Source organism: Sorex araneus, chromosome 8 (assembly GCF_027595985.1).
Source record: "Sorex araneus isolate mSorAra2 chromosome 8, mSorAra2.pri, whole genome shotgun sequence".
In the NCBI taxonomy this organism is placed as follows: domain Eukaryota; kingdom Metazoa; phylum Chordata; class Mammalia; order Eulipotyphla; family Soricidae; genus Sorex; species Sorex araneus.
The window spans coordinates 51036390-51060928 of record NC_073309.1 but is presented as its reverse complement, the minus strand read 5'-3'; the positions used below and the strand labels follow the sequence as shown (position 1 = coordinate 51060928).

The 24539-nt window shown below is 42.4% G+C and overlaps 1 protein-coding gene across 1 annotated transcript; it reads left to right on the top strand.

Moving 5' to 3' along the window:
- Positions 1–26: 26 nt before the first annotated feature.
- Positions 27–23792, top strand: BSPH1 (binder of sperm protein homolog 1). The gene is made up of 3 exons (XM_004619704.2): positions 27–102; positions 22740–23048; positions 23653–23792. Exons 1-3 carry the CDS (start codon positions 27–29, stop codon positions 23790–23792), a joined length of 525 nt encoding a protein of 174 aa, XP_004619761.2.
- The last annotated feature ends 747 nt before the right edge of the window (positions 23793–24539 follow it).

Here is a 24539-nt window from a genome sequence, read left to right as displayed (position 1 = left end):
ATCAATACAGAGTCACCCATTTGGTCATGACTATATCAAAATGTCTAGGAGCAGAAGATTGTATTGTAATGGGGAACAAGCATATCTACATTTTGAAATTTGGTGAGTGTGAGACCGGCAGGATAGACTTATGTGCTCCCATCAAAATGTAATCTGTAATGGTTTGATCAAAGTGAAGAGCAAGGCACATTGGACTGGAGATAATTATTTATATGGGAAACATGGTTCTTGGAATTTTCTCTTTATGCACATATGTAGGATAATCCTAACTGTAGGCTTTTACTCTGGGAAAGTTGGTATAAAAGGTAGTTGACAAAGTGACCTCTGTGAAGTCACTCACAATGGGCTCAAGAGCCTAAAATTAGTCTTCCTCTTTTGAATTAGATCAAAAACTCTTGCTCTAAGAAACTATCAAGCATCAATTGATGGAGAAATGAAGGCGACATTTGAGACAGAACATGAAACAGCGTTCATCCATCCTAGAACCCCACTCTGTTGGAGCAGCAAGGAAGTCTGGTCAAATCATCCACTTCCTTCTTTCACTTTTTACCTTTCTGTGCCCTCCTGAAAACTGACTTTGACAAAACTGTCATGCAGAATTTTCTCCATTGTCTGCCTTAAACTTTGAATCCCAGCTTGCCTTGTCTTTGCCTCTTGTGTGTTCAGGTTGAGAGAAAAAGGGCCACGAGAGTGAAGAGCATAATTTTATTCTCTCAGTTTAGGAATACTTTTATTTTCCAAATGAGCATTTACATATGTCTTCTGAAAGTGAAATCAAATCAATTATTTAGAAATTAAAGTCATATACAACATCACAGAAAGTGGGTAGGCGGAAGATGCACAAAGACTACGGGATATACCCAAATCCACTACAAACTGCCCATTCAGGCTGTACTCCTGGGATTCTCTGTCCTCATGTCTCATGCTACAAGAATCAGTTGGCAAAATTCAATATTGTACTTCTCAGGAAATATTTAATCAAATTGTATTATTAGTGTGGGACTGTTAATCATTTACAGAGCACATCTCTTGCATGTGTGAAGTGCTGGTTTTGATCTGTGACCATCCCAAATACCACAAAAAGTAAAAGTGCTTTATTACTAAGTCCAGAGAGATAGTACTTGCCCTGCATGTGGAAGACCCTAGTGGATCCCAGGCACAAGATATGGTCCCTGGACCAGACCCAAGTCATTTTGAGCACAGAGTCAGGAGTATTCCTTGCCCCCACCAGTTGTGGCCCCAATATCTCCCTCAAAAGAAAAAAATAAAAATTTTAATAGATAGGTATAAAACATTAAAATATAAGGGGACTGTTGTAGGAATACATAGGTTAGATCACTTGGCATTGCATGTGATCAACTAGTGTTCCATCATATCTGGGACAGCTTATGGCACCCTGAGACATCCAGGATACCCCAGAAGGGGACAGGTAATTCCAACACCCGCCCATACAGAGCACTGACAGACAAAAACCTTCACTCCAATCGCACCAACCTCACGGCCTGACTTCACAGGCTCTGGATGTTTATTTCCTCCAGAAATAAATATGTTGAAAAACTCAGTTTGTGGGTTTTGTTACTGAAATCTCCAGGCTCCCATAGAGTCAGGGAAGAGGTACCTTCCCCCATCTCCCTGTTCTGAATCCTGGCAGTCACGCCTATGAAGTTCCTCTGGAGCCAAATAAGCTCATTAACTCACATGACACAGAGACTCATATAATTCTCAAAAGATAAACAAGTTGCAGAGATTCATCCAAACCCTGCGCCAGGCTGAGTGTTCCAGGGTACCTGATTTCACAATCCAATCAAAACATAAATCCTGCTGTATTATCCCATTCAAACATTTTGAATTCCTGGAGAGCACTCTATATCATCTCAATATTTACATAATGATAAGTAGGAGTAGCACACCACATTTGATGGCATGTGAAGTAGAAGGCAACCAATCTCAATTAACAAGATATAAACACATAAGGTACACTTTCTTCTAACGAAATTTTTTTAATCATATCTTGTGAATTATGTATAACAAGCAATATAAAATAAATTCTTCAGGTCCTACTATAGTGACAAGCTTGAGGGGTGATTGAGAAAATTGGAAATAATTTTCAGTAGGTGCAATGTGATACGATTGGTGTTGAAATATTGAATGTAACAAATCATCATAAACAAATTTATTAAAAATAAAATAAAATAATTTATATTGCTCAAAACCTGAGAAAATACTATTTTCCTTCTCTCCTGCCCTGAACACATTGCCACTTTAAGGAAGTCAACCTATAAGACATGTAGAGGGCCAACCTTTGACAATGCAGTTGCCTTTGGCTTCCTGGTTCTCCAGCTTCTTCTTCATTCAGGGAACAAATCCATGAACTGCCCCCTGCCTGAAAAATCAGTGACCCAGAACAAAACCAGCCCTTTGTATAACCCATGTAATGAAAGTACTCCGCAAGCACAAGTTGATTTCTTAAACCTATATCATCAATTCAACACCCCCAATTTTCTCCCTGCTCAACCATTCCCAAGAGGCTGTAAGGTGAGGCACCACTGTCCCTTCTGAACACCAAGTCTGCTCTAGGAAATATTCTATGAAAACATAAGAGAGGTCAATGTCACAGTGTCCAACCCCCAAGATGCATAATTCTTCTGCTCCTTCCTGGGACATCTGGTCTATCCCCAAGAATTAGCAGGAGAGGCTAGTTGATGCTGAGAGGAGCATCAAAAACTGAGAAGAAGGCATGCAGGTTATTCACCAACTTTAATCCCCAGCTCCCAATATGCATCGCTAGGTCTAACCAGGAATAATAACTGAACCTTGGGCCAGTATTATGCCCTGAGCAATACCATGTGTGACCCAAATAGCCCCCTTCCACTTTTCCAAAATGCTCAATGAGAACAAAATGAAAATAAACCTTTAGGTAGATTAAAAAGTAGTATTGGCAATATTTATGGTCACCTTGGTGGGGGTAGGTTCAGGTAAAAGGGGAAGAATAGGGTAAAAGGGATTCTTTAAAAAAAATTGGGGATCACCTTGAGATAGTTACAAACTTTCATGATTACAATTCAGTCATACAATGCTCGAGCACCCATCCCTCCACCAATGCACATTTTCACCACTATTGTTCCCAGTGTTCCTCTCGCCACCCCTACCCCATATCAATCCCTGCCTCCATGGCAGGTACAATCCTTCTTTTTTTTTTTTAATTTATTTATTTTTAATTAGAGAATCACCGTGAGGGTACAGTTACAGATTTATACACTTTTGTGCTTATACTTCCCTCATACAAAGTTTGGGAACCCATCCCTTCACCAGTGCCCATTCTCCACCACCCGTAAACCAGTGTCCCTCCCACCCTCCCCAATCCCATCTCCCCCCCACCCCACCCTGCCACTGTGGCAAGGCATTCCCTTCTGTTTTCTCTCTCTAATTAGCTGTTGTGGTTGGTACAATCCTTCTTACTCTCTCTCTCTCTCTCTCTCTCTCTCTCTCTCTCTCTCTCTCTCTCTCTAATTTTGCGTGCTATGATTTGCAATACAGATACTAAAAGGTTACTTGGTTCGGTTACTTGGTCTACTTTCAGCACATATCTCCCATCCTGGCTGATCCCTCCAATAATCATTTACTTAGTGGCTCCTTCTCCATCCCAACTGCCATTCCCCCCGGCACATGAGACCGGCTTCCAGACGGTTGTGTGATCCTCCTGGCCCTTATCTCTACTGTCCTTAGTTGTTAGTCTCGTATTGTGCTACTTTATATTCCAAAAATGTATTCCAAAAATGAGTGCAGTCGTTCTATGTCTGTTATTCTCTTCCTAACTCATTTCATTTAGCATGATATTCTCTATGTCCATCTACTTATATGCAAAATTTATGATTTCATCTCTTCTAACAGCTGCATAGTATTCTATTGTGTGGATGCATCAGAGTTTCTTTAACCAATCATCTGCTCTTGGACACTCGGGTTTATTTCCAGATTCTGGCTATTGTGAACAGTGCTACAATAAATATGCAAGTGCAGATGTCATTTCTATTGTTTTTTGAATCTCCGGGATATATTCCTAGGAGTTATATTTCTTGGTCATATGGAAGCTCAATTTCTATTTTTTGAAGGAATGTCCATATTGTTTTCCAAAAAGGCTGGACCAGTCAGCATCCCCAACAACAATGAAAGAGAGTCCCTAAAAGGAATTTCTTATGGGAACCTTGCTGGGTAGATCTCAGTATACTGAGACTTTAACACAGAATTTGAAAAACACTGTCCAAAGTTTTTCTAAACTTGCTATGGTTGGGTTTGACAGCCGTGGACCTTGAAATTCTTTCCATATCCCAGGAGATGTTTAGGCTTGTAATGAAGTCATATGATTCAAATGTAAGAAAAATTAAATTTAAAAATCATATATGATTCTGAAGATACCTTTGTATCATGGTCTAGCTTTAATATCCATCTTTATGTTTTTGGTGAGGTGGTAGTGGAGGACACCCTAACAATGCTCAGAGATCATTTCAGGTAGGGCTTAGGGGACCATGGGATGCTGAGGATCAAATTTGGGTTGCCCATATGCAAGGCAAGCGCCCACCTGTTGTGACCTTGCCTTGATGCTCATTTGCACGGATAAACCCAGTGAATTTGGAAAACCCTGCCCAAGGCCTTCCATGGACAAACTAAAAGGCAACTGGGCAGTTACAGGTTTTTATCTAATTCAAAAACATTGTTGCTGGAGTAGCTATATCACTTGGTCATTGGACAATACAGCATCAGCAAGAGCCTTTCAAGTATAGTACTAAAGTCATGGTGATTTCTGGCACCACAGTGCTATCACACAGCAATGGGACTAATAAAAGGGTGAGAGGACAGGGAGAGTTGGGTAAGGCAAGAACCTTCCCACACTCACATCTTGCTGGGGATGAATGTTGAACTGGTGGTTGTGACATTCCCCTTGAGTCACAGGCACTCCTCCAATCCTGTCTCGGTCTCTTCTGGAAGAAGCTGATTCAGTTCCAAGTGAGAATCCAGGTGTTTGGGCAGGTTTGTGTAGGGAAGGGCTTAGGGATGTGGTCAGGAAACCCTGATCAGACTCTGCACCTGCCCCTGGGAAGCCTCTGCCCAGCTGGCTCTGTGTGCTCTGTCCCAATGTTGCCCACCTGTGATTACTTGCTCCTACCCTGCTCAGCAGGTGCCCGGGATATGCATCCAATATCACATGAGGCCTGACCTCTTCTCCTAGCTCTGAATGTCCTTGGGAACACAAAAGGAAAGGAAAGGATCCCTGAGCCTCTGAGGGGAGTGGACGGTTTGATTGTTAGCCACATCTGGCAATGCTTAGGGTTACTCCTGGATGTGCACTCAGGAATCACTCCTGTCAGTGCTCTGGGGATCATATGAGATGCCAGGGATTAAATGCCAGGTCGTCTGTATGAAGGCAAGCACCCTACACATTGTACTACAGCTCATGCTCCCTCTCTGATCAATTGACTTTTGAATAATCTTGATTTTGTTCTTCATTAAATGTCTTGCTAAGCTTATATCTGATCCCAGAACTGATGAACAATTTCACTTTTCACACTGAAGAGGAAGAAATTGATTCCTAATTGGGGCCACTCACTGGATCTTTTGTGGATTTGACAAAGATCTGAGGGTGGGGGGGGGGACGCTTCAACATTCCATAGATGGGCAAATAAGTTTCTGCCGGATCCTCTTTGTCCCATAGTGGGGGTGTCTGGGATGGAGGGGTATCCTGTCTATTGGATTATAGTTTAAAGCATTTTAGGAATAACATCGGGTTGTCTTTTCTCCTCTCGAAGAGAGCTTACGTTATTTGAGTTACACCCACTACAGTGTTCCTGGAGGCACATGCAATTCCACCCCCATGTTTATCTTTAACCTCTCCTTTGTGTTCTACTCCCACTATCTGGTAGTCACAAATATCTCTTTAATCAGACATGGTAACTTGTAAATTCAAGACTCTGATGGCTATGGATTATGTATTTATTTATTTATTTATTTTAAAAAACTGTTCATGATTGGATTTCAGTCATATAGTATTACAACCCTCCATCAGTGTACATTTGCCAGCACCAGTGTCACTAGGTTCCCTTCATGATTCTGGATACTGTTTTTCTTTTTGGGTCACACCCAGTGATTCTCAGGGATTACTCCTGACTCTGTACTCAAGAATTACCCCTGGCGGTTCTTTGGGGACCATATGGGATGCCCAGGATTGAACTCGGTTGGGCTGTGTGCAAGGCAAACACCCTACCCGCTGTACTATTGCTCCTGCATGACTCTGGATTTTTCATATATAGGTGAAATATTTGCTTTTCTCTTTCCTTTATGTCCTTTTCATAGTTTTATTTTAGAGCAATGTTCTTTTATATAAACCAAGTAAAACTGTTCATGCTATGTTTTGTAATATGGGAGTTATTGACTCCAAATAATATTTATTTCAGGGCACCCATCATATTTACTTAACATAAGCCTCATTTGCGCGTATATTGACCTTAGTTCCTTATACTCCAAAAGGTGGGTCCTTCCAAGGGAATTGAGTGGACCTGGAGAAAGCCATAAACTACCCTGTCTTCAAAATAGGACAGCCTAAGGGCCATATGAAGTATAATAAGTTAAGACCGCGATAATGGAATAAACCCTATCATGACCCAAGAAGTAAATGTAAAAAACCCTATTGGGATCATAAAAAAACTAATCTGACCTGTGAACTGTAGAAGGAGAAATATAGAGAGATGTCTTCAGTAAAAGCCACCCTTTACCATGAGTCTAGGGATACTAAGCTTAATCTAGGATACAGATAATAGTCCATATCTCTTACTGTGTTCATACAAAAGACTAACAATATCATCAAGAAGTAAATTTAATATGACTGCTTAAATGGATTACCAGTAAAGGAAAGGAGAAAGCAATATGCCCCTAAATGTCATGCTGCCCTTGGGCAGATCTCCTTGATGGATTTCCCCTGAAGGAAACGCTTACATCTGTTCATGTTTATGTTAATGTTCAACCAAAACTACGTGCCCCTCAACCCTTCACAATTTCTCTATAATAATCCTGATTGATTTGAATATCAGCCAGAGGGATGACTATTGGTCATGGCTACACCAGGGGATCCCACACATTATGGGAGGTGACTCAGACACTGCCTGGGGCATGAGAGTTCACTGTGACCTGGGACAGCAAATGAATGGATGGATGGTGATGACTACAAATGACAGATGCACCAAGTGTTTGGGGCAGGGGACATTCTGGAGAAGCTTGATGCTATTTGAGAGAAAAGAAATCTGCTGCAGGTGCTTTGTCCCTGTGATGTCAGAGATGGCTCTGTCTCACTCATGTCCTTTCTGTCAAAGTCCTCATTTACAAGAAGTCAGCAGCCGTGAGGGGTTAAGAATTGCTGTCCATGAAGTCATCTGTGGAGCTTTAAATAATGGGACAGTTCAGAGAGATTGTCCAGGGGCTAAGGCACTTGCCTTGCATTCAGATGACCTTGGCCTGACCTTGTCACCACATATGGTGCCCCGTACCAGGGCTCACTCCTGAGCTCAGAGGCAGGGACAGCACTTGAGTCTGTGGACCTCAGCCCAACTATTACTGCTATTATATTATAAATATAATGGCTATCAGCTGGTCCTGGGGAGAGTTCAACGTGCTCAGGCCAATTGTTGTTCTGGATATTTCTGAGGTGTGTGTTTGCCTGTATGTGTGCTATTTGAATTTTCTCACATGTCCTTTCCTTGCACAAGAGTTTTTTAGCTTGTGGAGAGATAGGGTGCCGGTTTAAAGTCTACAGTGCAATAATCAAATTCCCATAAACCTTGTAAAGGATTGATAAGTGATTAACAAGCTGACAAACATTGATCATAGACTGCAAGGCCTTTGGTGGGGCATGGAGGAGAACCTTTGCCTCAGAACCCCTCAGGGCCCTTCAAGGTACGGGGATCAAGTTATTCTCTCCAGAACTGGATTCCACAACACCCTGTGTTCTTCTTGGTGTGGCAAAGGAGGAGAACTGGGGGAGGAGCATGGGGGATCCACATGGGGGGTCTAGGGTCAGACTGGAAGCAAGCTGGGTCACCTGCACGCAGGCCATGACCTCCACGTTGGCAGATCTGAGCTGCCTCTCTGTGGCCCTCATTGCTGTGAAGGGAGAACATAGCCCCGCTCCTAGATGGTGTTTGGGCTAACAGAAAAGTGTTCCTTTTCACTTCTTACCAAGGAAACACCAATCAGGAGAAAGAGGAATTGATGGCCATCGGAGGGCATGACTTGAGCTCCACATGCAGTGCTGGTGGGTGGCAGTGAGAATGGGCCTGTACTCCTCTGGAGGGAATATGTTCTGGTTCAGTATCCATGGATACAATATGGAAGAGTCCTCCAAAAGGAAGAGCAGAGCTTACCAGACTCTCCCTCCACAACACATCCACAGCCACAGCGATGGTACAGCTGGGAGAGTGCTGCCTTCAACGCAGAGAACATGGGTTCCATTCTGGCATCCCCATCTGGTTCTCTGAGTCTTCCAGGAGTAACACTTGAGCACAGAGCCAGGGGTAAGTCCTGAGCACTGCTGGGTGTGCCCAAGCAAACAAACAAAAAACTTTCATTAGGAAAGACAGATGCTCACTTGTTCTCAGCATTCAGTCCAACATTCAGAGTAATGAAACAACCCAACTCTCCAAGAACAGGTTGTGGTTACCAGATGTCAGAGCCCAACAGGGAATGAATGACCATGAGGGGATTAAATGGATCACCTACCCTAGCAATGCAAAGTATCACTCTAGGTCTTGGGGTTCGCGTATGAAACAGCAGAGCTTCTCTCTCTTACTCAACCCCATTAAGCTACTTTCACCCTTTTCCTCACCTATGTATATACATCCATTTATAAGCAAATTTCATGATTTCATTTTTTTCCTAACAGCTGTATAGTATTCCATTGTGTAGATGTACCATAGTTTCTTTAACTAGTTGTCTGTTCTTGGGCATTCGGGTTGTTTCTAGATTCTGACTGCTGTGAACTGTGCTGCAATGAATACACAAGTGCCCATTTCATTTCTGTTGTGTGTTTTTACACTGCAGGGGTATATTCCCAGAAGTGGTATTGCTGGGTCACATGGAAGTTCAATTTCTTGGATTTTTTTTTTTTGAGGAATGCCCATATTATTTTCCAAAAAGGCTGGACCAGGCGGCATTCCCACCAACAATGAATGTGTGTGCCTTTCTCCCCACATCCATGCCAGAACTGGTGGTTCTTAATTCTTTTTGATGTGTGCCAGTCTCTGTGGTGTAAGGTGATATCTCATTATTGGTTTTTTTTTCTATCAACATTAAGGTTTTTATTTTGTTGTCTTTTAAGCATGCATTTTGCTTTGTTGATTTTCAGAGAAGTATCTGTTGTAAAATGGAGTAAAATATTGAAGCATTTGAATGTCAACCCCATTCTAAGAAACAACCTCATGTCTGATATTTTTAACCTCGGCACTACTGAAACGAGTTTGGATAATTCTTTGTGGGATTTTTGGTGGGGTTGTTGGGAGTGGGGACACTTAATATCCTGTGCATTGTAAGATGTTTAGGAGCATAATTGTCATCTATCTTCGATATGCCAGTAGCAACTTTTCTTTTTTCTTTTTTTTTATTTTTTTTTTAATTTTTTATTGAGTCACCATGTGGAAAATTACAAAGTTTTCAGGTTTAAATCTCAGTTATACAATGCTCGAATACCCATCCCTTCACCAGTGCTCATATTCCACTACCAAGAATCCCAGTATAGCTCCACCCCACCCCCTCACACCCCTAACCCCCCACGCCCCTAGCCCCCCCACCTCTAAGCCCCCCCCGCCTGTGTAACTAATAAATTTCACTTTACTTTCACTTTGATTGCATACAATATTTCAACAAAACTCACTATTATTGTTTGGAGAGTCTCTCCCCTATCATTATTGTTTTGATGTGCATATCCCTGGTCATTAAAAGAGGATATGAGGAAACAGAGACATATTCCCTGCCCATGGGTTTGAAGGATTGACATCGTCAAAATGGCAATATTCCCCAAGCATTGTATAGATTCAATGCTGTCCCTATAAGGATACCTTATGTCCACAAAATAAATAAGTGAGTGCGGCGGCCGTGGCATGGACTCTCTTAGCCACCATGTGTATTCAGTGGCTGTGAGCTGCTTCCCCAACCCGGCCTGCCACAGCCACAAACAGACACATGAAGGAGGGAACAGGGCCGCCAGGCTGGTTGGTGATCAGTTGCCGTTTACTCCAGTCTTGTTTCCCTCTGCCTCCTCCAGTCTCACCCACTCCCATATTCCTCCTATCCCCAATGCAAGTGTCTCTGATGCTCCATCTCACTGCCTTGGTCTAGGGCCCAACCTCCAAGCATTGGGGGTAGGAAGTACACCCAGGTGAGATAGCACAATCAACATATGAAAGTTCTTCCTTCCACTCTTCTAAGATAAGACAAAGATCTCCTGCAGCTAGGAGATCCACCCCAAGGCGAAATATCATCTAGGGGTATTTCCTTAGTCCAACAACCATTTAAACATTCATCTTAATTCTGATTTTTAATAATATTAGTCATTATGTATGGACACAGTAAGAGATACATTAAGCTTGTAGGGTGGCTCTCCTGGGGACATCTCATTATAGATCCCAGACTACAGTGCTCAGGCCAGATTAGTCTTTCCTAACCCTAGCAAGGTCCTAATCCAGTTGTTACTCTTTGGATCATGAAAGAATTTGTCCATGACTGTGCCATTAACTTATAGCTATAGTTCAGTATTATCACGCTTGGCCTGGCCCATTTTGATGGCAGGATAGCTCACAGCTTTCCCTGGGTCCATCCAGTTCCTCTTTGGAAGCCTATAAGACGGAATCTGAAATCTCTGAAATCTTGTCAGATGTTTTGACTAAGGACAGAATGAGGAAGACCATCTGCCTGTAGCAGGCAGGCTTGAGTGGTGATGGGAAACTTTGAAATAGTGGTGTTGGGGGGCTGGAGTGATAGCACAGCAGGTAGGGAGTCTTAGTCATTTTAATTTCAAAATTTTTTAATTTTTAATTTCAAAATTAAAAATTTTTTAATTTTTAATAAAATTAAAAAATTTAAAAATATACATTTGTCAAGCTGTTCATAATGCAGTTGTTTCAGGCAATAAATGTTCCAACACTAGTCCCATCTCTAGTGTGAACTTCCCTCCACCAAAGTTTCCAATTTCCCATACACCACCCTAACCAGCCACTTAGGAGGTACAAACAAATCTACTTCCTATGATTTGTTACAACTCAAAGTCAAAAGGAACTATTAAATTTAGATTAACAAAAGTCAATTGGTGATCGCTGTTATAATTTCACAACGGTATCACTGAGCCAATTGAGGATTTACTGGGCTGTTTGATGCTTGATGATCACATTCATTCTTAGCATCTCAATTTAAATGGGATTTTTTTCTTCTCTTAAAATTGTCTATGATTCACACCTCACAAGTGAAAAGTAAAACTCGCATATGCTTATGGGGCAGAAGATGTCTCTATTATAGAGAACTGGGCCAATGAGTTTCAACTGCTTGGCTTGGCTTGCATCTCCTCCGAACTGTGAAGTTGGGCCTTGTTTGTATGGAAGTGACTGTGGAATGTGGGTGCTGCTGCTGGGGCTTAGACAGTAGAACAGAGGTGAAGGAGAGACTGCCTGCCCCATCTCTGAGAAAAAACTCAGAGTTTTCAACCCGAAAAATGATGTACCTGGAATTTTCACTTGGTGTCTCTGCAGATGAGCCGTAAAGCAGTGGGTTTGGGCACATGCATGGCTGCAGCTCTGGAATGTGGAGCAGATTCTGGGGCTTCAACAAAGAGGGGACTTGGCCTGCCCCTTCTCAAGGGAGCCCCAAAGTATTCAGCATAAAGACTGGAGTGGTGGTGAGGTTTAGTTTGGCTTGCATTTCTTGTTTTGCCATCTATGAGTCAAATTACTGGGTATTTAATTTTTCCATTACTCCATCATCATATGAAAAAATTTCACTTCATCTCTTTCCCCAGATGACTAAGACTCCCTACTCTCTTTACAGTCCTCATCTTCGTTATCCACTCATCTGGAGGGGGCACATTCAAATCTACAGCACCATGGATCCCCTCAGCACCACCAGGGGTCATTCCTGATCATAGAGGAAGGAAGAGGCCCTGAGGCACTGCCAGGTGTGGACCCCAAAAGAAAAAATAAAATGAAAAGGGTATTTCATACCATTGGCAGAGAATAGCAGGGTAATGTGAAATTTACTCAACACATGCACGCACACACACACAACACACACATACACACACACACACACACACACACTCCTCACTGGTAGGTCTGTCTGCTTAGATTCAGAGACCTACCTGGCAGCTACAATATCAGAATAATCATAAAACTTCATGCCCAGATTCACAAATCAATGCAGAGTCACTCATTTTGTTATGAAATATCAAAATGTCTATGATCAAAGAACAGTATTTTTTAATTATTTATTGAATCACTGTGAGATACAGTTACAATCTTTCATGTTTGAGTTACAATCACACAATGATCAAATACCCATCCTTCCACCAGTGCACATTCCCCACCACCAATATCCACAGTATACCCCCCTTTCCCACCCTCCCACTGCCTCCATGGCACCAATATTCCCCATACTCTCTCTCTACATTTGGACATAATGGTTTACAATACAGATACTGAGAGGTTATCATGTTCGGTCCTTTATTTACTTTCAGCACACATCTCCCATCCCGACCGATTCCTCCAACCATCATTTTCTTAGTGATCCCTTCTCTATTCCTATTCCAGCTGCCCTCTTCCCACCGCTCATGAGGCAGGCTTCCAACTATGGAGCATCTTCCTGGCCCTTGTATCTACTGTTCTTGGGTGTTAGTCTCATGTTCTGTTATTCTACACTCCATAAATGAGTGCAGTCCTTCTATTCTGTCTCTCTCTTTCTGACTCATTTCACTTAGCATGATACTCTCCATGAAAAGGACAGTATCTTAATAGGGAACAAGCATGTATATATTCTGAAATTTGGTGAATTGTGAGACTGGCAGGATGGATTCTTGTGCCCCCATCAAATTTTCTGCAATGGTTAGACCAAAGTGAAGAGCAAGGCGCACTAAACTGGAGATAACCATTTTTGTGGGAAACACGGTTCTGGCAAATGTGTATTTATGCAAATATTCAGGATAAGCCTAACTGAGCTGTCTTGTTTTCTGGCAAAGTCATTATGAAGGGCAGTTGAAAAAGTGACATCGGTGAGGCCATTTACAGTGGGACCAGGAGCCTGGGCAGAGAAAGTCTTTCCCTTTGAGATAGATCAAAAGCTCTAAGGAACCATCCATCATCAATTGCTGGAGAACTGAAGGTGATTTTTTGAGCCAGAACATGGATGAGAGCCCCGGGAACCAGCAGCTAGAGCAGAGGGGAAGCCTGGTCACAGCATCAACTCCCTTCTCTAACTTTTTAACCTTTCTGTGCCCAAGGTTCTCTTGGTTGTTTCGGCCCTGATCATTTTGCAAGGTGACACTGCAGGTCCCCTAAGGAAAGTTTTTGGTAAGTGGCTTTGATCAGGGGCAGTTTGGATGGGAGGCAACTCTGGGTTGAATTCATGCATAAACACTGGGCCGTAAAACTCAATCATGTGTGTGTTAGTTGTCTTGCTGGGGTTGGGGCCGTTGATAAGAATGTTAATGAACAGAGCAGGAAGTGTTCCTGGAAATCAGCCATAGGGAAGTGGACAGGTTGCAGTTTAACCAAGAAAGATTAAAAGCCCTAGAATTTTCTACTAGGAGCCCGGGGAGAAAGGAAAGTTGCTCTCTTAAACACAGCATCAGTTTTCCCTTATTTTAAAATAATTTCCTACTATTGTCCCATCTTCCTGACCTGGGAGTAAGAGGATTTTAGGGAACTAACTCAGCATTTGTGGTACTGATGAACCCTGACTTAGTCCTGCTAGAACTTAAAAAATGATGATGGGATTCCTGAAGATCTCAAGGAAAAGGCAAGGAATCCAAGTGGGAGATGAGCACAGTGAATGCTGACCAGCCTGTTTCAACAAGAGAGGAAAACATGCGTGTGGTGTGGCCGTTCAGAGAAATGTCAGTTTAGAGCAAACCAAGGAATCATCTCACGTCAATGACACCTGAAGTTTGGTCACACACATACATTTTTGGGGCCACACCCAGAGGTTCACAGGGCTTTCTCCTGGCTCTGCACTCAGGAATCATTCCTGGAGGGCTATGGGGATCATATGGACTGCCTAGGATTGAACCAAGGTCAGCTACATGCAAGACTACCTTCACCTATACACAAACAGTTCTGCTCCTATACACATACATTTTGAGGTATAACAACATCAGTGAAGATAAGTTTATTTTAATTTTTAAAAATATTTTAATGCCACCGCTGCCGAGATGTGACCCCGGGGGCCGCACGCGTGTGTGGCTCCTCCACAGCTGCACGAGCGTGAATCCAGACCCAGCTGAACCAACTTCAACATGGACTGCTCCTTGCAGATTGTCTCCAGCCAGAGAACTAAGCCACGACCCCATGCCCGCCTAGGAGGGGAAAGGTATTTCTCTCTCTCGCCTGTCCCTTTCCGGGGATGAAGGGCGTGGGAACCGCCATATTATGACAACCACAGATCGGGTTTACCATCTTGCAATGATCCGGAAGAAATCTCCCTGGACTTAGTTGTTAAAGTACAGAAATACAAAACCGCGTGGCCGACACCTCATTTCTCTTCACAACAGGTCTGACTCTAGTGGGGTGCTCCTAATAATAATGGTGAGGTTTGTGTTGAAATATTGAATGTAACCAAAGTAAATAGAAAGTAAAGTGAAATTTATCAGTTACAAGGCGGGGGGGTGAGGGGGTGGGCGGGATGGGAGGTGTACTGTGGTTTTTTCTTTTTTTTTTTTTGTCTTAGGTGGTGGGATATGGGCACTGGTGAAGGGATGGTTGTTTCAGCATTTTATGACTAAGACTTAAGCCTGAAAGCATTGTAATTTTCCACATGGTGATTCAATAATATAAAATTAAAAAAATATATTTTAATGTGGTTTTCAGCCATTGCTAAGCTGATTGAATTGGGCATGAACTCCACATTACTTTTAAAAATTTTTTTAATCGGATATCGGTGAGATATATCATTACAAAGCTGTTAATAATTGGGTTTCAGTCATACAATGATCCAGCACCCATTCCTCCACCAGTGTATATTTCCCACCACTAATGTTCCTCGTTTCCCAACCATCAGTCCCTAACCCTCCACTCCCTATCCCCAACCTCCCTCGATGGGAGGCATTTTCCTTCTCTCTCTCTCTCCTTTTCCTTTTATGCATTATGGTTTGCAATACAAGTATTAAGAGGTCATGGTGTTCATTCAGGGCACTCAGTATTTTTATTGGAATGGTAATACTGGAGTATTTTTTCAATTGGGTGGAAGTTTTGGGGTGTGTATGTGACTGTTGAGACTTCTGGAAACAGGGAAATGAGCAGAGGTAGCCCATCCGAACCCCAGGAAAGCCTGGAGATTTCAGTGAGACTCCAGGTCTAATTTACTGACGCAAAAGCAAAATATGGATGAACCAATATGATTGTGGAAGTTTTACGATACATGAAAAAAATCTACTATTAAGAACTTTCAGAAAGATGTGTAGAATTGAGGGATTTATTTATATTAAAATTACATGGAAGAATATGAAAGTGAAGTATGAAATTGATATAATCATTCAAATTATCAGTAGGACACTCAGCATAACAGCAGAAAAGGGGAGTAAAATATGGGGATAAGGGAGGATAGAAGAAAAGTGTCTGCCATAGAGGCAGGGTGAGGGTAAAGGGTTGGCAGGAGGTAAACTGGGGACATTGATGGCAGAAAATGTACACTGGTGAAGGGAAGGGTGTTAGGACATTATATGACTGAAATCTAATCATGAACAACTTTGTAACTGTGTGTCTCACAGTGATTCAAAAGAACAGGACACAGGGACACTGGGACAACTGTGGAGGGAAGTGGACACTGGCAGAGAGAGAGGTGCTACACTGTTTTCAGATGAAACAGTATCATTAATAGTATCGTGAATCACAACACATCAAACAAAATTTTAAAAAGAACATTTTGCAAATTAGCTTTAGCTGTCTTATTTCTAGAATAATATACAGCTAAAGAAAAACATTGCTATCACGGGCTGTTATAAACAAGTCAGAGTAACAAAGATTTTAATTATTTATGCCTACATCCCTACTGTTATTTGCAAGTCCATTTTTAGATAATTAAGCAGAATCTTTAGGGATCATATTTTTCCACTTACTCTACAGACCTTTGGAAAATCCTAATTTAGATGTCTTCCAACAGTGGACCTTATATTAAAAGCCTCATGACAATTTTGCCATTGTTGATACTAACCAACTGAAACTATCTTTTCTTCAGTATAACAAAAACAAAAACCAAGAAATAGCAAATGGTGAGTACTCTTTAAGTAACCCCCATTGTAATTAAATTTCAGAACATGATATTTTTACATAAGTGTTTTGAGAAAAACACTCCTTTGATTCTATAGAAGTCAAGCATTTTAATTTAAGCTATCAATATAAGCTATCAATAAACAATTTTAATTATTGCTGTAAATGGTCTACAATTAATAGTATTGGGAGATTTTTTAGATTGACCTAAGCAGATTTTAAACACAACATTCAAGAACATATGTCATTCAAAAAATTTTCCCTGAGCTATAAATCCTGCCATGTGTACAACAATATTAGGATTGATATGAGATGTGCTCATTTTCAGCCCATTCATCCTCCTTGGGCAAGCAGAAATAACAGAAATTCAAAACTCAGGTGGTATCTATAGCTAATGGGGTATCTATAGCACAGACCTAGCATATGAAAGCCCCGGGTTTGATCCCAAGCACAAAATAATGGGGTGTTTCACAAAAGGCACACTTAATTTTACTTTACAGGGTTGTGACATGCATAAGTTGCATATGTTGCTGGTTCTGCAAACCTGTAAGAGCACCTGCAATCTATTAGGTAAATCACAGGGGGGGGGGCAGGGGAGAAGCCAAAGAACAGGTGTCCCAAGTTTAAGGTGCATACAGTACAGACAAGAGATCTGCTTTCAGATAGATAAACCTGCTCCTCCAGTTTCTAAAGGCCTCTCCAGGTTTGGTAATTCAAAAGCACATTCATCTCCAAATGCTTCTGTGCCTTTGAAGTGCCAATCCCCAGAATTCTCTATTCCTTTTAAGGATTTTGCTCTTATTGGACTGTGTCTGATGCCAGCTATTATCTCAGTTATTTCCTTTTCTGTGTTTCTCATCAGAGGTTGGTGGTCTCTGTCTTGGGGAAGAGAGAGGAAAGTAGTAAGGAAGAAAAAGGAAAAGAAGGCCAGGGAGGAAAGGAAGACAGGTTAAATAGAAGGAGGAAGAAGAGGAGGATGAGGAGGAAAGATGGGGATTAGGAGGAGAGTAGAAGTGGCATGACAAATAGAAAGCAGAGAAGAGAGGAGGGGCCAGGAGGAGGAGGAAGTGAAAGGAGGAGGCAAGAGGTAGGAGAGAGAAGGGCAGACCTGTCCTGGCTACAAAACCCCTGAAGGGTTTTTGCTGGTTTACTGTTTGTCCCAGACGGAGGAGGAGGAGCAGGAGCAGCAGAAGGAGAATGACATTTCATGCAGCACTTCTGGTGCTTTTTATCTTCTTGCTTCACAATGTATCTTTACAGGCTAGAAGAGGTAAGGAGTCAAATAACAGTTGGTGGAGGCATGAAAATGCCCAGAGCAATAGTATGGTGGGGAGGGCACCTGCCTTGTATGCAGCCAACACAGGTTCAATCCCTGGCATCCAATATAGTCCCCTGAGCACCACCAGAAGTGATTTCTGTTGCTAAGGAGCATGTTTTTCAGATATTTCTACTGAACAGATACAAGCTATGAAACTGTGAGTGGAAGAATTCTGGGGATAGAGGTTGCTGAGCAGAGATATTATTTGCCTGCTGAGGCTTTAAAATTGAAACTAGTGTTTGGAAAAGTTTATGCTGCTCCTGGCCCCCTTTATTTTGTGTCCCACCCAGTGATGCACAGGGCTCACTCCCAGCTTTGCACTCAGGAATTACTGGTGGTACTCAGGGGACCCTATGGGATTCTGGGAATTGAACCCAAATCAGCCATGTGCCCTATCTGCTGTACTATCACTCCAGACCCTATGCTGCCCCTTTAAAGAAGTGAAGTGGCCTTTAATAATTAGAGAGGGAGGTAATGAGGCCAAATTTCACTGTGCCTGCACTTTCGGTGCAATAGTTTTCCATGGTAATTGGTAATGTAGTCATTAGGCTGCCGAGGATTCCAATGTGTGTATACCACACATTGAATATCACATGGCATCTCTGCTTTTGTCCTTGATGAGTACATGGGTTGGTTCCCCCCTTGAAGGATGCCCACCATATGATCCATTCTCAGATGAGGAGGTATCTGGATCATTGAGTGATCAGCTGGGGTTCTCACCTGCCTCAGGCATTGGACCACCATGGATATCAGTGGGGTCAAAACAATAGAAAAGTGGGTAGAGTGCTTGCCTTGCATGAGACCAACCCAGGTTCGATCACCTGCACCCCATCAGGAATAAGCATCGTGTGCCCACCACATAGATATTTATCACCAATAGAATCAAAGTAAAAGTTTTTATTTCAAGTCCCTAAGGCAGACAGAGTGTCTGCTGACACACAACTATTGGATAACTCAACAGGAACCAATGAGAGAACAGTTATGCAGTGAACCCACAGCAGATAGAGGATCAAAGCTGTTGCTCTTTCAAGGAATTTTGCAAGTTTTATAAAATATGCACAGTATATGGATTGGCCACGAAGACAGCTTCTGTTGAATTTTAATGCTTGTTACATATGGAATTTATATTCCAAGTCAGTATTCTCTAAATCAAGCATTGTAGGGGCTGGAGTGACAGGACAGTGGACATACACACAGCTGACCCAGGTTGGATCCCCTGCACCCCATATGATTCCCCCAAGCCCTATCAAGAGTGATACCTGAGCGCATAGCCAGGAGTTAGCACTGAGCACCACCAGGGATGGCCCCAAAAGCAAAAACAAAAATAAATAAATAAACATATTTGAAAGGACTGGTGATATTGGGTCTGATCCCTCATTCTGTAATATATCTACATATAATGAATTTTTATGTGTCAATTTCAAATTCTGTTCTCCCTCCTAAAATAAAATTAATAAATTGTTTTAAGAAAATAATTAAGTGAAATGAATATTTGTTGAAATTTGTCTTTTACATGTCCTAGGTGAGTTGATCAAAATCAGTTTATTTTTAAAATGTATTTTAATTAATTATTTGTTTACATTTTGCAGCAAAATATGAGGTCATTGCTTACTACATTAAATTTGCTGGTGAAAAAATAATCATTATGTTTCCCCCCTTTTTTGTGAAGGGAAAGTTAGGGTCCACACCTAGCAGGGCTCAGGGTACCTCTGGGTGTGGCCCCAAAACCAAAACCAAAATACAAAAAGACTTAAAAATCTGCTGATTGACCCATTTTGGATATCACACATATCATACTAATTAGATTTGACCTGATCCTCCTTATTCCACAATAGATATAAGGTATATCTAGCTAAACTTTTTGTTGTTGTTCTGTTTTGGGGCCACACTCAGATGCTCAGGGCTTACTCCTGCCTCTGAACTCAGGGGTCACTCCTGGCAGTACACAGGGAATGTCATATGGGATGCCAGAGATCGAACTTGGGTTGGCCATGTGCAAGGTAAGTCTTTTACCCACTGTACTATCACTCCAGCCCTAAAATTAACTGAACTTTTGAAAGAGTCAGATCAAGGTCGTGAAGTTAATGTGAAAATATGCCACTGAGACTCATCTGTTTTTCCCTTCAGAGAACAGCTGTTTAAATTTGGAGAAAGGACTCTGCCACTTCCAACTCTGACCCTAATTCTACCTTAATCCTCATCCCAACTCGAACCCTAATCATTTTTTGTTTTGTTTTCATTTACAACACCCTGTGGTGCTCAGGAGTTACTCCTGGCTCTGCACTCAGGAATTACTGTACTTGGTGGTACTTGGGGGACAAAATGGGATGCGGAGATCGAACCCAGGTTGGCCGTATACAAGGCAAGCACCCTCCTGGTACTCTGTTACTCAACCCTAATCTTAATCCTAATCCTAACCCCAACCCCAACTCCAGCCCTAACCCTAACTTTAACCCTCATGACCACTCCAGCCCCTGCTTCCAGGATGATCCCAGCCCAGTTGGTTTCACCACCATCCTGGATTCCTCTGGGACAGTGCTTATTCCAACGAATGAACCTACTTTAAAAAATCCCAAACACCATGGCTGGAAAACACAGAGATTCTAGCTGAGACTTGCAAAAATTAGCGTTTCTGGGACTGCAAGTTGCCTGTGCACACAGAAATAATAGACACGATAATTTTAAGGCCATCTTCTTCGAAAACCCCAAACTACTAGTCAAGATAACAAATTTTGATGGCAGTTATGTTGACTGACTGTGATGTACAACAATCAACAATTTTTCTTTGTACGAGTGAGAGCACACAAACATTGAAAGTCAGGAACGGTGATGCATTTGGAATTCAATCACTGAGAAGACAAAACTTGGCATCAGTGAGAAGATTCAGAACATAAATTTCTGAGCAACAAATCATTAAGAGACCTTGGCCGAAAGAAAGAGCAGTGAGAGAAATAAATACTTTCAATTTTATTTTTCAGATCCTGGGATAAACCAGGAAGTCCATGGTAAGCTGATCAGAATGCTTTCACTATTAAATTCTATTTTCTTTTATTTTATAAAAGTGGGGAAGGAATTAGCAAGGGTTAGTTTTGTTTGTGGAGGGTGGGGAGAGGGAGATGTGAATTTTTTCTTTTTTTGTCAGCCCTTCCATCAAAATTCAGGAGCACACAAAAAATATTTCTACTCTTTCATTTATTTTGTTTCCCTTTTCTATAATACAGTGCACATTTTTCATTTTTTAAATGATTTTTAACTAGATTTACTTGACAGGGTTATAACAGTGTTCAAGTTTCTGGTATTAATGCGCAAGGACAGTGGCCACCCTGCAACCGAAGTGTCCATGATGGTCCCCCACCATGTCCACTCCAGTCCAAGATCCTTCCCTCCTATTCCTGCCCACTTCAACATTAATTGACAGTCATGGTTTTGATGCAGACTATCATCTCAGCACATATGTTCGAGATCTTCCACTTCTACTCCCACATAACTTCCCTGCAGCCTGATTCTTCCCACCATGCCCCTACATCCTCTCTTTTTGGTCTGTATTGAAGTGCCTGAGGTTTTGTATCAATTGAGAGTTCCCATGCACTGAATTGTTTTGCTGTAGACACTGATGAAATTTAGGGTAATCTACAGAGAACATAGCTTAAAACCATACATCCGGTATCTTACAGAGAACACAGGGTTAGCCATTTATCCTGGTAATCTACAGAAAAAACAAGGGTTAACCATTCACCTGGGAAACAGGAGCAGTGTTGGGGTTGTAATGACCAATGATCTACACATGTCTTCATTGGCACTGCTGAGACCCCGAAATTGATCACCTGGTCACACACAATGAATCAAATAATAGTGATCAATATTAGCAATAAAATTAGTGTTGGGAGCCAATAAAAACCCCTGGCATGATCCAAAGCAATTGAACCAAACCACAAATTTGATGCAAAGAGAAATAGTCTCATTCTAGAAAGATGCTTGCTGCATCTGCATCCTGCACATTTTTACTACCATGCCTTTAAAAATAAAAGATTTATTATTGAATCACTGTGAGATCTTTACAAAGCTGTTTGTAATTTGGTATCAACCATACAGTGTTCCAATCCCCATCCCTCTCTCCAGTGTACATTTCCCAGCACAAATGACCCAAGTTTCCCCTCCCCTCACCTCCCCCCCCAGCCTTCCTCTCTTTCTCTTTTTCTGTCTCTCTGTCTCTTTCACTCTGTCTCTCTGTCTCTCTATCTCTCTCTCTCTCTCTTTCCTTTTGAGCATTGTGGTTTTCAGTACAGATACTGAAAGGTTATTTGGTATATCCCTTTACCTACTTTCAACACAGTTCTTGTCTTACTATTATGTCTTATACCTTTAAAAACTTCAAGAAAATTGATGGAAAGTATAGACAAAGTCAAGCCTACCTAGGAATCCAAAGCATAAAATAGGGCTCAAGTAGCAGATCACATGTCTGGCATTGTGTGTGGCACAGATTTTGATCCCAGGCCCCACATGGTCTCCTGAGAATCTCCAGATAGGATCATTATGGTGTCTGAAGAAAAGTGTGGAGAGATACAAAGTCATACTGCATATAGTGTGTGTGTGTGTGTGTGTGTGTGCCTGTGTGGGTGGGTGGGTGAATGGGGCTGTAGAAAATGCTCGGGGAACATTGTACATTAGAGACTGATGGCCACATTTAGTTAGTTAGGTGTTTTTTTCTTCCTGTTGCTTTGGAGCCACCACACCAATGGTGCTCAGGGCTTAATCATGGCTCTATACTCAGGGATCACTCATGCAGGGACTTGGGGAAACCTCTGTGGTGCTGAGGAGCAAATCAGGTCTGCTGCGGGTGCAAGACAAGCACATTCTCTGCAGTCCTATGTCTCCAGCCTCTAGTGCACATATTTAGTTTCCAAATTGAAGCTTCATTTCAGGAACTGAATTCGGGGAGAGTGGGGCAAGAGCCGATCCAGAGGACACTCTGGGCAATGGGGCCAGCACAGCTGTCCTGGGGTTGACGTATCAGTGGTGCTGCCAGCAGAAGAGGGATTATGTGTCCATCCCCTGCCCCCTCTCTCCCAGAGAAGGACCCAAGCTTTTGCTTTTCTCAGAGGGTAAATGCGTGTTCCCGTTCAAGTACAATAACTCCTATTTCCACGACTGCATTCGCCTGAGGAGAAAACACAAGTGGTGCTCACTGAACTCAACTTACCAAGGCTACTGGAAATATTGTTCTGAGGATGGTGAGTGTCTCCAAGATGCTGAGCCTGTGCGATTCGGGGAACTGCCTGATGGGTTCCAGAAAGGGGGTTCCAGGCAACTCTGTGAGAATAATCAGGCCCTTACACTCCTCTGCCTGCATGCAATTGCCCACCTACAAGACATGCTCTGAGGTGTTAACTTGAAATGAAACTTTGGAACAGAACCATCAGCACCATCCTTTAGGATGGGGGGATTAAAGGGGAACCAGTAGTGCCAAGCAGATGTGTGTGTGTGCAAATGAACTTGGACACACCGAATTGTGCATACTTACATGTGTGCACATACAAGTGCATGTGAATTCATCTATGTGCCCAGGCTTGCATATGTGTCCAAGGAGGGGCAGCTTCTCAGGGCAGGAGTAATAGTTTAGCAGGGAGGCTGTTTGCTTTGCACTTAGCTGACCCAGGTTTGATCCTCAGCATCCTATAGGGCCCTCCAAGCACCAGCAGGAGTGATCCCTGAGCACAGAACCAGGAGTAAGGCCTGAGAACTGCTGAGTGCAGACTCCCTCAAAGAGAGAGAAGGGAGATAGAAAGAGAGACAGAGAGAGGCTCTAGATACTAACTGCTTCTCTGTTCTCTACAGATATGGCCCAATGTGCATTTCCATTCTGGTACCGACGATTAATCTACAGGTCATGTACTGAAGACGGAGATGCATTCGGAAAAAAATGGTGTTCACTGACCAAAAATTACAACAAGGACAGGGTGTGGAAATACTGTTAGTTATGCTTATATTCGTGGCAGAGGGAGAGGACAAAGAGTTTAAGTCTTAAGTATTTTAGCCTCCTGGGGTATGGTTGGGAAGGGAGAAGTTTCTTTTTTGTTTTGTTTTGTTTTGGGGCTACATCTAGCAATGCCTAGGGGTTACTCCTGGCTCTGAACTCAGAAATTTCTCCTGGATGTGCTTGGGAGACCATCTTGGGAGCCAGGGATCAAACTCAGGTTGTCTGTGCAGAAGGCAATGCCCTCCCCACTGTACGATGGGTCTGTCCCAGAGGAGAAGGTTCTTTGCTGGCCTAAGAGATGAAGTCGATCTGGCTACTCATTCTATGTTTCGTTTGCGGGTGGTGGGACTCTGAATCTTGAACCTATACTCAGCCCTCCCTGACTTTAAAAGGTGGACAGGGGCTGGAGAGAGAGAGCTCAGTGAACTGATAGCAGGTTTTGCTTACGGGAGGTCTAGGTTTCATCCCTGGTTATTCCCTTTCTTCCCCCAAGAAATGAAAATCAAATTAAAAGCTTTCCATGAAAAAAAAACTGTGTATACCAGGATGCAAGGTATGTCAGCAGAGAGTTGATGGTAAGGGAAGGATAGTGGGGGCACTTTTTAATAATAAGACCAATTGTTGTGTGTGTTTCCAAGAAAAAAGTGTGGGGGCACATGTTGGACTTCAGTGTTCAGTGACAGAGAGCCACCTCCCCAAGCTGGCCCATGGCAGTGACAGACAGATGAAGAACCAGGGGAACATG